Source organism: Protopterus annectens, chromosome 1.part1 (genome assembly GCF_019279795.1).
Source record: "Protopterus annectens isolate FY-2018-M chromosome 1.part1, PAN1.0, whole genome shotgun sequence".
In the NCBI taxonomy this organism is placed as follows: domain Eukaryota; kingdom Metazoa; phylum Chordata; order Ceratodontiformes; family Protopteridae; genus Protopterus; species Protopterus annectens.
In genome coordinates, this window is record NC_056726.1 from 1,211,242,300 (window position 1) to 1,211,259,559 (window position 17,260).

Consider the following 17,260-nt stretch of genomic DNA (forward strand, 5'->3'; position numbering starts at 1 on the left):
TGGATCCATCCCAATTTGGCTTTGTCAAAGAAGGTCATGCTTAATGAATCTGGTGGACTTCTTTGAAAAGGGTCACTAAGGCAATGCATTTGGGGAAAACTGTGCACACTGCCTACCTAGATCTGGCTAAGTCATTTGATACAATACCCCACTTGGACATTGTCAACAAACTTACAGAATTAGGTAAAAACTCCTTTATAATACAACAGACAGGTAGCTGGCTTCCTGAAAGAACCCAAGAAGTTAGAATCAGTGAGGCCACCTCTACAAAGAGGCCAGTCATTAGTGGAGTCCCCCCAGGCTCTGTGCTAGGCCCACTTCTCTTTGGCATCTACTCCTCAAATGTCAATCCCAATGTCAAAGGCCTCTGACTAACCAGGATTTCAGATGATTGCAAGCAGGGAGCAGTCATTGAATTCCCCCAAAATTAGAACACCATTCAGGAAGGTCTAATACAGACAAAAAATTAGTGCCAAAGGTATGGCGAAAAACTCAGTACCAAGAACTGCATTATAGTACCTTCTGGGAAATCTGCTACCCCAGCAAACTACATCATTAATAAATGCCCTTAAAAACTGATTCACTAGTCAGGGATCTGGGAACTCATGTAGATAGTAACCTAGCATTTTCCAAGGTAATAAGAACATTTTTCTGTGTTGCTCAACTTATAAGCAAGGGCATGGCATCTAGGTCCAGAGAGATCATCGTACCACTGTTTTCAGCCCTCATCAGTCCCATTATAGAGAATAATGCACCTACAGTAAGTACCTGATCAGACACACGCAGCAATGGGAACATCCACAAAGGTAACTTACAAAAAGAATATAAGGAGTAAATACAATATCCTATGCTGATCACCTCAGAGCCCTGTCTATTTACTCAGTACCCTACTGACTTCTGAAAGGTATTCTTTGCCTGGCATACAAGGCATCTCTGGACCCTGTTTTGATGAATCGTTTGCATATCCACAAAACAAACAGCACCAGACTACTAGATTAAAAGACTTGAATTTTGCAAGATAAATAGGATATTCTGTGTAATAGGCTTCTCATCCATGTGAAGCAGAGATCCCCCTATCCCGATTTAAGTGCAACTTGGACTAGTAGATGGCTAATCAGAAATCCAAGAGTGGTCTGGCTCCCATGTCTCTGATGGACAGAGGCAGTCAGTAAATTATCCCCTTTAAATCAAATATAAATCGAATTTGTGAGTCACATTTGGGTTGCACAGCTAGGCTTTTAAGGGCCATAGTGATTGTTAGCCTACTGTGCACCTCTGAACCTATGAATATGGCATACTGCTGTCATATTTTTACATGTATGAGTGGGACAAAGGATGCCATTAAAATATAGAAATTAAACTTGATTGTAGTAACGTGTTTTTAGACGGCTTACCCAACTAATTGACATATTAAGTTTTAGTTAATTCAAATCTCGGTTCTTACATTCAAATCTACAATTCCAGCAAGTCTTTATTTAAAGTCTCCCTAACTGTTTTTTCTCTCTCTTACAGGTCTTCAACTTTTCCAGTTCTGATAAAAAAAAAAAAAAACAGCCACAAGTCCTTTTTACAGCATCAGGAGTCAAAAAGAATCTTAAATTCAATAATCTAAAGTGGAATTCACTTGTCTATGGGGTTAAATGGAGAGTGAAAGTACAAAACTACTGGATGCGTCCTTTTGGCAGTGGATAGTATCATCATTTGTGACAAGTAATACATAACTGGCTATTATTTTGACCTGACTGAGATACCCACTCACCATCTGTAAGCAAGTGTAGCAAGCAAGTAACTGAGGCTTTTGTCAAAGCCAACATCCATTATGATGAGAGAACACGTCATAACTTAAACATGTCAAACATTCGTGACATGAAACTTCTGTCTCAACACTATTAATCAGTTTAATTATTAGTTCACTTCATAGATTTCTCATCAAAGTAGTCTTATCTCAGTCTTCTTCTAGGCTACATCATCCGCATGTTAAGAAATCAGGCCCTTTATTTAATTACTGTTGTCGGAATCTCAAGAATATACATAGATATTATGTAGAGCATGCATGGACAATAACTTCATAGCCACTGCCCATTTTATTAAACAAGTATAGAAATTTTAAATTCCTGGATTATCTTTAATTTTAGATTAGAAGACTGCATGCCAGTGTTCCATTGCATTTGTCAGGAAGCTATTACCTAGACCTCCACTGCTAATATGTTTTTTTCTGGTATTTCTCATATACATGTGTCATTGTATTAAATGGTTGTGGACCTTCCTTTGACAAGCACTGTAGTCTCTGTAACCTACAGGTTCAAAGACTGCAGCATTTTCTTCTTAGCAGTTGTTTTGTGATTTACATTAATTTGTAGCAGTTATGTCCCATTCCTATACTCTGGTAGTATCTCTGCTTTATACAGTTACATATTATCTACTTTGATTCACTGCATTTTTTTTTATTCTGTAGTTACTCTAACCAGAATATAATTCCATTATATTGGCATCCTAAAAGACTCCATATCTGCCTATATTATATAGGGACTGTATAGGTAACAGGACAGAGAGTTACAGCTCTGAGCTGTTAATGAACTGCTTCCTGTAGTCAAAGGTCCAGGGTTTGATTCCTTCCACCTATATTTGCCTAATCTGTGGCTTTGAGTTTTGTCTGGGAGTTACTACAGATGACTAAAGCTTTGACTTGTTAATGAACTGCTTCCTTTGCCAAGGTTGCAGGGTTTGAATCTTCACACCTTCATTTACCTACTCTGTGACCTTGAGCAAGTCATTTAATCACATATTGCTTTGGGGCATTTGGCAATTTGAGATAAGCTTTTTAGTAGCCTCCTGGATTGCAGGTCTACTTATTACTTATGAACTGCAATCTTGTCCTGGGTTGCCTTTTATACTCTGCATAATATAAACAAACTGAGATACCATGCAGAAGCTATTGCGGCTCTTTCGGAAGTACCCATGGCTGAGTAATGTGACCGTCTATGGCTCCCTCTTTGCCAGTGCAGATCTAGTCCAGCAGTGGCTTACGAAGAGCAAAGATGAAGTGATTGATTTAACACAGACAGCAAAGGTGGGACTGATTGGACTTTGCTTTCATGCCAACTTTAACTTCTTCTGGTTTAAAGCCCTCGAACATGTATGGCCAGGATCTGCTGCTCGCTGTGTCATCAAGAAGGTGGTTACTGACCAGTTGGTGGCTGGTCCTATCACAATCAGTGCTTTTTACACAGGTAAGTTGCAGTTATAATTAAAGAGAATGTGTTGTCCTAAATTCTTTCATATGGATATTTGCTAGATTTGGTTTCTGCATGTTTACTTTGATTAAAGTGACTCAGTTTTTCCCTCCCCATCTCTTATTCTTCCTCCACCTCTCCCCTCTCATTTTCTCCCTGTCTTCCTTCCTCTCCTTCTAGCATATTCCTATTCCTTCCCCACCCTCAACTCTTACTTTACACTCGTCATCTTGTACTATGCCCACCATTTTCTCCTTCTTTACACTTACTTCACACTCGCCATCTTGTACTATTCCCACCATTTTCTCCTTCTTTACACTTACTTCACATTCGCCATCTTGTACTATGCCCACCATTTTCTCCTTCTTTACACTTACTTCACACTCGCCATCTTGTACTATTCCCACCATTTTCTCCTTCTTTTCTTTCTTTTCATATTCTTCCACTTCCTTATTTTGCTACCCTATAGTATAATCTTATTGTTAACTTTCTTGTTTCAGCATCTCCATAACCTATTACTTTCCTATTGCTTCCTATTTCAAAGGCATATTTATTCTAACTATGCTGTGGTAGCTCTTTGCTTCCTATTACTGATGTAGAATTCTATTTAGCTGTGTTTGTTAGCTCAGAGATTATTTGATTTGTATCACCTGTACATATTCACTTGTATCACTTTGATATTTGTATTCACTTGTCCATATTTATTATTACTCTACAAATTACTTGCAAGCTATTTATTATTCTGCTTGTAACAAATTGTATTATTTCTATGAAGCTTTCTCAAAGGGACTCCACTGTAGATGTGGTTTATGCCTAGTCAGACTTTCCCAGTAATGAAATGTGAAATAAATAAAATAAATAAACTGTATCAGGTTGTTGTTGTTGTGTCTTTCGGCTTATCCCGGTTAGGGGTCGCCACAGTGGAACTCCGGTCCGCTAATGTTTGGTAGTGGATTTTTACTTGCCGAGTTAACAGCCCTGATGCACAACCTTCAACAAAGGCACGCCCATTCACGCATGCTTCGACACAGAAGATGCTCTAACTGAGAATCGAACGCGACAACGTCTTGCTGTGAGGTGACAACGCTATCGCAGCACCACTACCACGGATAAATAAACTGTATCAGGTAAATCGACAAAATTAGAAATATTTCACTTACTGTGGTTTGACCTTGTGAGTCCATGAGTGGTGAAGTAATACATGAGTATCAAAGTTCAAACCGTATGACACAAAATATTGCTGATATTTTAATGTACCATGTTAAATATTCAATTATATACCTTCTAGCTAGAAATGGCAATGTATTTGTGGAAAAAGAGCAAGTGAAAATATGTGAATTCTAAAAGACATTGACAGACGGATAGACAAGTATCCCTGAAGTAGTCGTTTTCAGCTCAGAATTTGTAGTTTGTTGGCCATTTTTGGCTAATTTCTATCCCTTTTATCTTCCTGCTATAAAAATCCACTTGTGCACGGTTTTGCGCACAGCGCAGCACTGGTTAACCATTCCTGGCTCCACAACGTCTGCTCTTCAGTTTTTCCCTTAGAACTTGTCAGTCTTTCAGCCTAAAGCACCCAGACATGCACCTTTCAGCCCAGCACTTGTTCTAAATCTACTGCAGCACTAAGCATTCAACCCCTGCATCTGCCAGAAGGGAATAGTCTTTATACTTCCCTACTTATTCAGGCATGTCCAAGAGACAGCTCCCAGTGTACTCTCCAGCCTAACTGATGAGTCTGGGCATATTGAGGCAATGGTACAACTGCCTCATTTACAGAGACAACTCTCTCCTCCTACCACCAAACACTAACACTTGTGTGAGATGCACTTATACAGCCAATCTAGAGGCAAAGCTCTCTCCAACCAAGACTGGAACAGACAGTCAAGAGGCGAAGGTAACAACTTGCAACACCCCACTCACAACACATAGACCAACTAAACCAACACCTCCAAAACCCACACATAGAAACACCAAGACATATATGGAGGCTCTGATTAAAAATCTAAATCTGCCTAGGCAACAGAGAGCTCCAAAGCAGACACACAAGCAACCTTCTCCCACCAACACACCCCAAACAACACATAGCTCACAAACTTGGTGTGCCGCACAACCACAGCCCATAAGGCAAAACAACATACCCAACACACTTGTGATAGGTGACTCTATAGTCAGGTACATTGATACCCCACTCACCAGGCTGAACAAAGAGAAGGTTACTGTCAGCATCTTGTCAGGTGCCAGAATCTGCCACATAATGCATGCACTCAGGTCACTACAAGGCAAGTACAAATATGACTCTGTCATAGTCCATGTTGGTGTAAATGACCTGAGACGTACCTCCCTGGACTGCATGAAAAGAGACATGGAAGAGCTCTCTGAACTTGTAGCCCAGGCAGGTATGACCCTAGACCCGAGTAGCATCCTGCCTTCACCAAAAATGATACCACAGTACAAAGATAAGATGATCAACTACAACAATTGGCTAAGCTTTTGGTGTCATTCAAAGGGGATCCAGTATCTATCTGCCTGGGATGACATGCTTGACAGGCCACGATGCTTTGCCAGAGATGGCCTGCACCTGTCACCCCTGGGATTTAGAATATTGGCCAAGGCTCTTGCCACCCCTATAGTGCCTTTTTTAGGCAAGGCTCAAAAACAAACCCACCACCATAAGAACTACAGGAAACAAAACTGAGGGCAATGTTACTCAATGCTAGGAGTCTAAACCTCAAAATGCACTCACTTGAGGCACTCCTCAAAATGGAGAACATTGATATCTGTACAGTGACTGAGACCTGGTTCAAGGCTACCGAGAGCACCCCAGCACTACCAGGCTATAACTGATACCACATGTTTTGGACACAAAACCCAGACCGAAACATGAAGGGAAGAGGCGTGCCCATATTCATCGTGGATATCCACACCTCCAGGCTAGTTGCAAAATACGATGCCTCTAAAATCATCCAAGTGCAACTAACCCAGGGCAAAAATGCATTCTAAATTGTAGCTTATTATAGCTCCCCCACCTTGACCCAGGACGCTCACTCCTCATTCCTGGGGACATTGGAAAAAATGAGGGTCCAACCAAACACCATAATAATGGGCGATTTCAACTACCCAAACATTAACTGGGAAAACTACTCTTGTACTAACTCCCTGGCTCAACGATTCCTGGAGTTGATAAACTTTAACACCCTGGATCAACTTGTCAATGCTCCCACCAGGGGCAACAATATTCTGGACCTGGTCATTAACAACATGGGTGACTGGTGCTCAACGCCCAAGATCAACTCCTTGCTGGAGGCCCTAATTACAAACACACCACACCAACAGAAGCCTCCAAAGCAGATCACAAGCAACCACAACCTCCAAACATAGCACATGCAACACATAGTACACAAAGCTGGTGTGCCAAACAATCACAGGCCAGAAGGAGAAACAACGTGCCTGATACAGTTGTAATAGGTGTCTGCATAGGCAGACACACTGCTGTCCCACTCACCAGACTGAACAAGGGAAAGGGTACAGTAAGCTGCCTGTAGGCTGCCACAATATGCCACATAACACAAGTACGCAGGTCACCCCAAAGCAAGCAGAAATATGATGCACTCAATGTCCATGCTGGTGTGAATGACCTGAGATGTATCTCCCTGGGCTACATGAAAAGAGACATGGATGAGCTCTCTGAGTATGTACCCCAGGCCGGTATGACACTGGCCATGTGCAGCATCCAACCCTCACCAAGAATTATGCCACAGTACAAACACAGAATTATCATGTTTAACAGGTGGCACAGTTACAGCTGTCAGTCCAAGAGGGTCTAATGTCTGTCTGCTTGAGATGTCAAGCATGACAAGCCATGCTGCTGTTCCAGGGATGGCTTGCACCTGTTACCCCTGTGCGTCTGGATACTGGATAAGGCCTTTGCCACCTCCATAGAGCCATATGTAGGCAAGGTCAAAAAGACTACCCATCACCCTAGAAAACATAAGTGGTAAGAAACATAAGGGTAATGCTGACCAATGCCAGATATGTAAACTGCAATATGCATGCCCCTGAGGCACTTCCCAGTATGGAAAACACTGATGTCTGTGCAGTGACAGAAGCCTGCTGCAAGCCTAGTGATAGCACACCAGCACTACCAGGTCATACCACATATCATGCATTATGGCCCCAACACCTGGACCAAAACATCAAAGGAGGGGGAGTATCCATATGCAGCACAGACACCCATATGGCCAGGTAACTGACAATGCACAAAGCAGTGGAGACCACCCATGTGCACCTACGTGTAGTCAAAACTGCTGTACAGTCTGTAGCATGCGACAGACCACACTCTCACACACAAGAACTCCACCCAGACATCCTGAAGACACTGGACAGTATGAATGTCCCACCAAATACCAGACAAGGTACACACAAATTACCACATAGGTTGCAAACCATTATGTATGCAAGGAGTAATCAGGGACCTAGGGACACAAGTCGACAGTACTCTGTCATGTGACACTCACAATGCCAATGTGGCTAGGAAGATTGTCGATACTGGACACCGTATCATGAAAGGATTCACATCTACATCAACAGAGGTCACTGTACTGTTCCCTTATCAGACCCATAATCTAGTACAATGACTCATATGGGATGTACCGTACGTGACACCTGCAGCGGTTCAGAATACCTCATAGTTACCCCACCAAGAGGATAAAGGGTGTCATATGCTGCCTGGGTGTAGACACCCCAGCTGAATGCAGTCACAGACTGCCTACACAGAGGCATTATATGTCTGTTGTACAAGGCCATGTCCAACACAGGAGTAATGGACATGCTCCACCACAGGAAATCAAAGCCATTGGAGCTGTGAGAGTGACAGACGTCAGCCTCAACACACAATGAAATAGGATGTGCTGGAGGGACAGATACATAACCCAGAGGCTCCCCACATCCTGAAACAGGATCCCAATCCATGTTAGGCAGAGCCCCTCACTGACACCCCTCAACAGGAATATCGCCAAGTGGATGGATGATCGTACATGTATACTGGGGGTCTTCACTGTGTCATGACCAGACAGAGGCACAGTAAAGACATTCATAAATGGCCATAATAGTCACATAGCAAGGGGCGGTGAAAGACACACACACTCTGGCTAGGCTTACTAATGCCCTATGGTGGATAGCCTAGTATGAACCCATGAACCTATGAAGATACAAATTGTACAGGACACTAAGGATAATCACAAGGCTTACTTAACTGATGGTAGGAACCATGTTGGGCATCCACAGATATGCTCCGAATCACACAGATATTACAAACAACATACCAAACACACACACATATTGCTAACATACAATCTGACAGGTGCAGTGTAAACCTCCCCAGAATGCAAAATATCTATCCCAACAGACTGCTGGTCCCCTGACACTGCAGATGCTGAGGTAACAGCCATCATCTGCAAATCAAAACACACAACAGAAAAGGTATGTGATGGTGTCCTGGGCTGAGGCCAACATGGACTCCAAGAATAATGGAATGCCAAATCACACTACTGCCCAATGTCAGCCCTACCACAGGATATGTACCCAAAGAGCAGTGTACAACAACAGTGGTCCTTCACAACAAAGGTGTTGCCTGAATGGATACTGCAAACTACCACTCCAGGATCCTGATAAGCTTGGTCTGCACAGCTATGGAAAGGATCAGTATGTACTGCAGACATAAAGTTATTGTGGACCTACTGATACTGGACCCTACACAGTGTGGCTGTCGTAACTGCAGATCCTGCCCCTAAACATGTGTGACCCATTTGAAGTGGTCATTAAGGTCATTGATGAGGGCAATGTGGTCCACACAGCGTAGCTGGACCGTGCATATGCTTCTAGACAATACCCTATGAGTTCAGTATGGATATGTTCACCAGCTTAAATATATACTCCTATGTCAGTAGAGGGGTTGCAAAACAGACCAAGGACAGAACTGATATGGTCAGACATGCTGCATCCATGTCAGACTACAAAGCAGATATGAGTGACATCCCACAAGGCCTGGTCATGGGCCCCCCCCGTTCCATATATATGTCTCATAGGTATAGGCCAACATGGAAGGACTGTGTCTGAACATGTATGCAGAGGAGTACAAACAGCCCACCAAATTTGACCCCCAGCTGACACAAGCAACCCACAAAAGGGCCACCTACAAACAGACAACTGGAGCCATAGCCATGTCAGCAAGCTAATTGCAGAACTGTGTATAGACAACCACCGTGGATATACAGTAAGTGCCCACAAATTACCACACAGGTGTTAACCCATTACGTACCTAACATATAATGAGAGACCTGAGGACAAAAGGTGATAGATATCCTGCACTGGACAAACATGTGTCTGTAGTGTTTGCAGAAACATACTATATACCCACCCAATCATGAAGGTTGTCAGATGTAGATAAGGGGAGGTCACTGTGGCTCTGCAGTCATCCTTCATCAGCATCACAATTGACTACAATAGCCCCTGTGGGATATACCTCAGCAGACACCTCCATCAACTGTACAGTCCACGACAGTACTCCACCAGGAGTAGCAAAGAGCATGAACAGATGCCATGTGTTGCCTGAGTAAACAAACTGCAGCCCCACACACTGCCATACTGACCAGCTACAGGCAAGCTGTACCTGATGTATGAAGCCATGTCCAACCTGGAATCAATAAATATGCTGCACCTTGTACAATCTGAATGGCAGTGAGCTATGCACATGACAGACCTGAACCCCAGCACTGACATACATAGGACAAGCTGTACAGAATGATCCATAACACAGAAGGCACCCCCACTCTTCAGTAAACTCCCGGTACAGGTCAGCCAGAGAGTCACCTATCGACACCCCTCAAGAGGAATCCTGATGAGTGGATGGGAGATGGTAGGCTAACCCTGGGTATCACTGTTATGTCAGAGGCAGACGGAGGCACAGTATACTAACCATGACATATGTCATGGCAAACTCCAGTTACAATGTGTGTCGAAGGACAAACACACCCTGTGACTAGCATCAGAAATGGCCTAGGGAACATCGCTAGTGTTTGCCAGTGTCCACCCATGTTGTGGAATAAACTACCCGGTACAGGTCAGCCAGAGAGTCACCTATCGACACCCCTCAAGAGGAATCCTGATGAGTGGATGGGAGATGGTAGGCTAACCCTGGGTATCACTGTTATGTCAGAGGTAGACGGAGGCACAGTATATTAACCATGACATATGTCATGGCAAACTCCAGTTACAATGTGTGTCGAAGGATAAACACACCCTGTGACTAGCATCAGAAATGACCTAGGGAACATCGCTAGTGTTTGCCAGTGTCCACCCATGTTGTGGAATACACTACCAATGTTGGATGAGCCTGGTGTAGGTAGTCCATATCTGAACATAATGCAACATGGTCATATGTGCACAACTGGCCCCTACACACTCTGTTGTGCTCACTATGAAGATGTCAAGCAGTGATAGGACTAAAGTCCAGAATACTGTCCATCACAGTGAAAGTACTGAACCAGTACACTATACGGTACTACAGTGTTAGGTCATTATGAAGGTATGTTGGCAACTGTCTGCAAAGTATCCCATGCAATCCCTGCAGGCACAGTATAATCCCTGTTGTGGCAGACACAAAGCAGTTGGCCAGTTAGTACACAACATGACACCCAACACACAACCATAAATGTGAGATATTGTTGAACTTCACACACGCCCAAATATGTGGTGGACTTCAGAGTGCAACATATGGAAAGCTCACACTGGGCATGCTCGCACACTTTGATAAATGAGGCATATGTCAGACAGCATGCCATGGAAAGGCTGAACTGGGCATGCTCACACACTTAGATCATATCTCCGTTTAGCAGTTGGCCACACATATCTGGTATTTGTACGTGTCATTCCAGGAACCAACCACAACACAGCAATCTGCCCAGTGCACACAGTAAATGACCACAGAGACATAAGTGATATAGTGGATCACCATCATATGCAAACATCTTCCACAGATACACAAGTTGGTCAAAGGAACAGGGAATGCTATGGCAATAAAGACCTGCAAACAGAAGAACAGCACAACAAATATTGTGCATCTGACAATTGAACTTATGGGTGTAGAGGTCAATACTAGGCTTGTTGCCCTAGGGAATGACAGCTCAGCCAGAGTGTGCTTGGCATCTGCATCCCCAGTACAGTAGGCTACTTTGCCACTGTAAAGTAGGTCACAAAAGGCAACATGTGGGGCTAGTGAGCTGTGCCTCTGTCAAGCAGGGGCACAGTGGAGATCCCAGGGTTTGAATGTGCTAAGCCACAGCCATGTTGTCGGTGTGTGCTGGAAGAGGGTTGCTGAGGATCTCCAACAGTAAGTGGCTGTCAATAACAGACTGAGGGGAGCCCTATCTGCATTCTCTGGACAATTCCACTGTCAACACTGTGTTGTGATGATTATGTGTGAATGAAGTGCCATGCTGGAACTGTTCCCAGATGTCCTCCCTCTGTGGGCTACAGCTCTGCAATGTATTAGCTCACTCTGTCTGTTGTACGGCTCATATATGGCTGGTGTACACCTGACAGGTGTCTTGTTGTGGAACAGTCATGGGTATATGTGGGATAGCATGATTAATGCAAACCGTACACATGCTCATAGAATGCAATTGTCAAGGATTATGCTGAGTGGCCAGTATAGTCCCCCAGCATGGGCCCTCTGAAGTCGTCCACCCCAGTCTTCACAGGTGTAGAGTCTGCTTGTGCTAAATACAGTTTATGTGCAGTGACAACCTTGCCTGGGGGTGGAGATGGGATATGGATGTCCAGGGAAAGGTGGGTATGGTCAGATATCAACAATGGTGGTCTACCTCTGGTGTGGAACAGTGAGTATCCATGTTGCAGATGGACAGGTGCAATATGTATTCCCCCATGTGGCTGTGGTGTGTGGTTCTGCCATAGCACATGGACCCACAAATGGTAGTGGCTGTAGGGTAAAGTGGTAGAGGCCTGAGTAGTTCTCACACACAATATGCCTGTACCTGATGTTAACAACTGGAATGGTGTATGTGAACACATGCATATCCCGGCACTATTCCCAGGGAAGCTAAGTGTGTGTCCTGGATGTGGGTGTGGTGTTCTGAACTGGTTGTGTTGTGTGTTACAGGTCCTGTGGTCACAAAGCATGGTATACAACATAACCTGCCAGTGCAATGTGCATATCAGACACTGACATAGGTGTCTGAAAATGCATATATATGCTATCCCCCACCTGACAGGTAGTACTACATGTACATACCTCTGTAGAAATAAAGATGTCAGCACCCTATAAATACTGCAGGTGCGGAACAGATGCCCAGTAATTCGGATAGTGCACTCTGCTAATGCGTTTCCCTCAAGTGTCATAATATAGTTAGGTAGGGGTTTGAATCCTGCAAATGCTCAGTGTGTGTAGGTGGGTGAGTGGGGTTTGTTGTGTGAAAGTCTGTGTGAGGGAAATGTCCCTTTTGACAACTGGGAAAGCACACTACCTGATGCACATTCCCCTTTCTAAACACTAATGATGTTAGCACCCTATAAGTACAGCAGGAGAAGGGAAACCTCCCAGTAATGCAAATAGCGTGCTCCACTAATGCATCTGTCTCGAGTGTCATAACATAGTTAGGTAGGGGTGTGAATCCTGCAAATGCTCAGTGTGTGTAGAGGGGGTTAGTGTGTGTGCAAGTCTGTATGAAAGAAATATCCCTTTTGGCAACTAGGAGAACACACTACAGGATGCACATTCCTCTATCTAAACACTGATGATGTCAGCACCCTATAAGTACAGCAGGAGAAGGGAAACCTCCCAGTAATGTGAACAGCGTGCTCCGCTAATGCGTCTGTCTCAAGTGTCATAACATAGTTAAGTAGGGGTTTGAATCCTGCAAATGCTCAGTGTGTGTAGAGGGGGTTAGTGTGTATGCAAGTCTGTATGAAAGAAATATTCCTTTTGGCAACTAGGAGAACACACTACAGGATGCACATTCCCCTTTCTAAACCCTGATGATGACAGCACCCTAGAAGTACAGCAGGAGAAGGGAAACCTCCCAGTAATTCGAATAGCCATAACATAGTTAAGTAGGGGTTTGAATCCTGCAAATGCTCAGTGTGTGTAGAGGTGGTTCGTGTGTGTGCAAGTCTGTATGAAAGAAATATTCCTTTTGGCAACTAGGAGAACACACTACAGGATGCACATTCCCCTTTCTAAACCCTGATGATGTCAGCACCCTAGAAGTACAGCAGGAGAAGGGAAACCTCCCAGTAATTTGAATAGCGCGCTCTGCTAATGTGTCTATCACAAGTGTCGTAACGTATTTAGGTAGGGGTTTGAATCCTGCAACTGCCCATTGTGTGTGGAGGGGGATAGTGTGTGTGCAAGTCTGTGTGAGGGAAATGTCCCTTTTGGCAACTGTGAAAGCACTCTATAGGATGCACATTCCCCTTTCTAAACACTGATGATGTTAGCACCCTATAAGTACAGCAGGAGAAGGGAAACCTCCAAGTAATGCAAATAGCGTGTTCCGCTAATGCATCCATCTCGAGTGTCATAACATAGGGGTGTGAATCCTGCAAATGCTCATTGTGTGTGGAGGGGGTTAGTGTGTGTGTAAGTCTGTATGAAAGAAATATCCCTTTTGGCAACTAGGAGAACACACTACAGGATGCACATTCCCCTTTCTAAACACTGTTGATGTCAGCACCCTATAAGTACAGCAGGGGAAGTAAAGCCTCCCAGTAATGCAAATAGCGCGCTCTGCTAATGCGTGTTTCTCAAGTGTCATAATATAGTTAGGTAGGAGTTTGAAGCCTGCAAATGGCATGTGTGCGTGTTTGGATGTGGGGAGTTTGTGTGCGTGCAATTCTGTATAACAAACATGTCAGTTTTAGCAATCAGGAGATCACACTACCTGATGCACATTACCCTTTCAAAACACTGATGATGTCAGCACCCTATGAGTACAGCCAGAGATGAGGAAGCAACTAGTAATCCGAATAGTGCGCTTCGCTAATACGTCTCTCTCACGTGTTGTGACTTAGTTAGGTAGGGGTATGATTCCTGCAAATGGCAAGTGTGCATGTGTGTGTGTGTGTGTGGGGGGGGTAGTAGGGTGTGTGTAAATGCAAGTGTGAGAGAACAGATCCTTTTGGCAAATACTACAATACACCAGATGCTGCATATTCCCCCAGTAAACACAGGGGATGTCACCACACTATCAGCACAGCCAAACAGGGCTAGTTGGCCAGTAATGCCAACAGTGCGCTCTGCTACTGGGTCTATTACCATTGTCAGAGTACAGATAGGTATGTTCTGGTAATCCACAACTGCCACGTGTGGTTGTGTCACACATTATGACCCTGTGTGGGTCTTTGTGCATAACAATGCATGCCATTGCCTAAACCAGCAATGGCATTGCACACATGATGTATGTGTGTGACACATACACATAAATACCTGTGACCTACAGTAGTTACCATGTCTGACACATGCCTCGAGTGGATAAATGGTATTTGCAATGCATAACAATATGACTGTGTCTTACTGTGCAGGGGCCGCACGCAGTATGTGTCTATACAGTGTGGGTGTATATGGTAAAATACCTACAGCAGGGGATACACATCTGGTCTGGGCCATATAGTCTACATGTAGTCGATGTACAGGTGCTGCATGTTCTCACCTGTTGTGGGTGTGGAAACATGTCATTCCACTGCAATTCAGTGACCACATGCTGGGAACCCTTCAACTAGTGTGTTGTAGCTACAGTAATGCTCACGCACAATGTTTGGCTGGATGCAGTCCAGCCATATGAAGACAGTTCTTGAGACTGTCATATTGCCAGTGTTGTTATGGAGGATAGGTGGTCTTGCTGTGAATGGGAGGGTTGTGTGTGCCAGGCTATGAACCAGACGGCAGTCCAACACACTGTTAGCTGCACATGAATAGGCCCTGATGCTTTGTGCTGTGCCAACAACCTGGAGGTGTGTGTATCTGTGGTGCCTTGGGATACCACCCCCCTGTCCATGTGTGTTACATGTGTAGGGGACAACAGGCATGGTATGAGGCATAACCTGGCAGTGATGGGCTGCACCTGTGAGCCATGAATCAGGACTGGGGTACTGCACAGACATTGCAGTTCACCATGCCGTGGACAGTGTCCAGTGCATGCATCTTGCGGTGTACACTGCTGGTGTTGTGTAGCAGCACTGTTAGTGTCCTAACCTGTGTGATACCCATGGAGGTGGCTATGTAATCCTTGTCCTGCAGCATAAGGCAGTATGTGTGTATCAAGGAGCTTCGCCAATATACATTGGGCCATGGGTGTCACGTGCAAGCTGCCCCTTGCACATCATTGTGGCTTCCCTAGCATGTAAGCACATGTTGACAGCCAGCGGATGCCATATGAATGACATTGGAGACTGAGCAGAATGTAGACATACAACACCCTTCCTACATATAGTGGTAGCATACCTGGTGAGGGTATGTTGGCAACCAAGATCAGGCTCATACTGGCCCGTGCCACATGCTGAGAGATCCCTTCTATGTTCCCTATCATGTAGTCCAGGGAGGTATGTCTCAGGTCATTCATAGTGGCATGGTCAATGACTGAGTCATATGTGTCCATGCCTCTGACTGACCTGTATGCATGTGTTTTGTGGTGGACCATAGTGCCCCTGAGGCATATCACTGTGACCTTCACCATATACAGCCTGTTGAGTGGGACCCCACTGCAGCACCCAAGACAGGTACCTGACACATCTGTAGCAGGTGTGTTGTGTAGCCCTACAGGCTGTGAGTGTGTGGCACATGGGATGTGTATGCCATGTGTGGCATGTGCTCTGTTCTGACGCAACATATGCCTGTGTGCCAGCTGCGGAGGTGTGTGATGCTTAGGCAGGATGCTATTCTGAGTCCCCATGTATGCCCCAGTGTGTTCAGCATGCTGTCAGTGAGTGTCTATGTCTGACTTGTAGTGTAGTCACTGTAGTATGACATGCCACCTGACAGGGTATGGCATTACTGGGTTCAGAGAGCTCAGTCCCCAGATTGGCTATGTGGTGGCATCCCACACATGTGTTGTGCGTTCCTGGCCAAGGGTGATGGTTGACTGCATACATGTGGCAGCTGTGACATTGCCACATGACTCACATAAACCACAACTGGACCATAGAGGTGATTCACAGGTTACCTTTGCACATGCTACCCTAGTAGTGTGATTGCCATGGTGAGTACCAACACATAGGGCCAATGGGGAACAACATACTGAAGGTGTGTATGTGTGGGTGTACTGCTACTGTTTCATAGCACTGGCATATATGACTGCACACGTGGGTAAATGCCAGGTAAGACATGTGCAATGTGTCACAGGCAACGTACATGCGAACAGGACGGACAGAGATGTTCTGTCATGTGTAAACTTGACATACGTATCGTACGCTATGCAGATGTCACTAGGAGTCCACAGAAGCACTGTAACTCTGCATTGCAGGTGGAAGCAGTGTTCCAGGAACCCCAAGCGAACATGCATGCAAACAAAGCTACAGTAAGCAGGGCTGGAAGTAGTTCATTGTACAACAAAGAAGGGGTAACACTAACAGTAAGTAAAAGTGCAAATATGTAGGCACTATCAACATGTACCCAGGAATGCACAGCACAGATGCCCATGGTAGAACTGATATTATGTCATAGTTAATTGTGATTTGGATTACATTGGTACTGCACACATATCAACATGCGCAAACATCCACATTGCATAGTTGTTGTGGGCAACTTGACACCATTACTGTACATGTCCATCATTGCATATCACTACTTGCATTAGCTTCCCCCCTGTGCTACCCATGTATGTGGCTATCTGTTGACATCCTTACCACTGGCATGCAATAATGTGCAACTGTTACACTTTGGTACGTACTGTGGGTGCAGATAACAATTCAGGACAGTCATACGGTTACTGCATCAGGCATGCTAGGATATACAC

At 44.6% G+C, this 17,260-nt stretch overlaps 1 protein-coding gene across 2 annotated transcripts in view; it reads left to right on the forward strand.

The window, feature by feature from the left end:
- Positions 1 to 17,260, forward strand: part of MPV17L (MPV17 mitochondrial inner membrane protein like) — a 203,747-nt gene that overhangs the window by 28,824 nt on the left and 157,663 nt on the right. For both annotated transcript variants that reach the window (XM_044080654.1, XM_044080660.1), the window contains one exon: positions 1,513 to 3,230. In XM_044080654.1, the coding sequence (XP_043936589.1) occupies positions 2,924 to 3,230 (307 nt within the window). In that variant the 5' untranslated portion in view covers positions 1,513 to 2,923. The remainder of the gene's footprint in view (positions 1 to 1,512; positions 3,231 to 17,260) is intronic.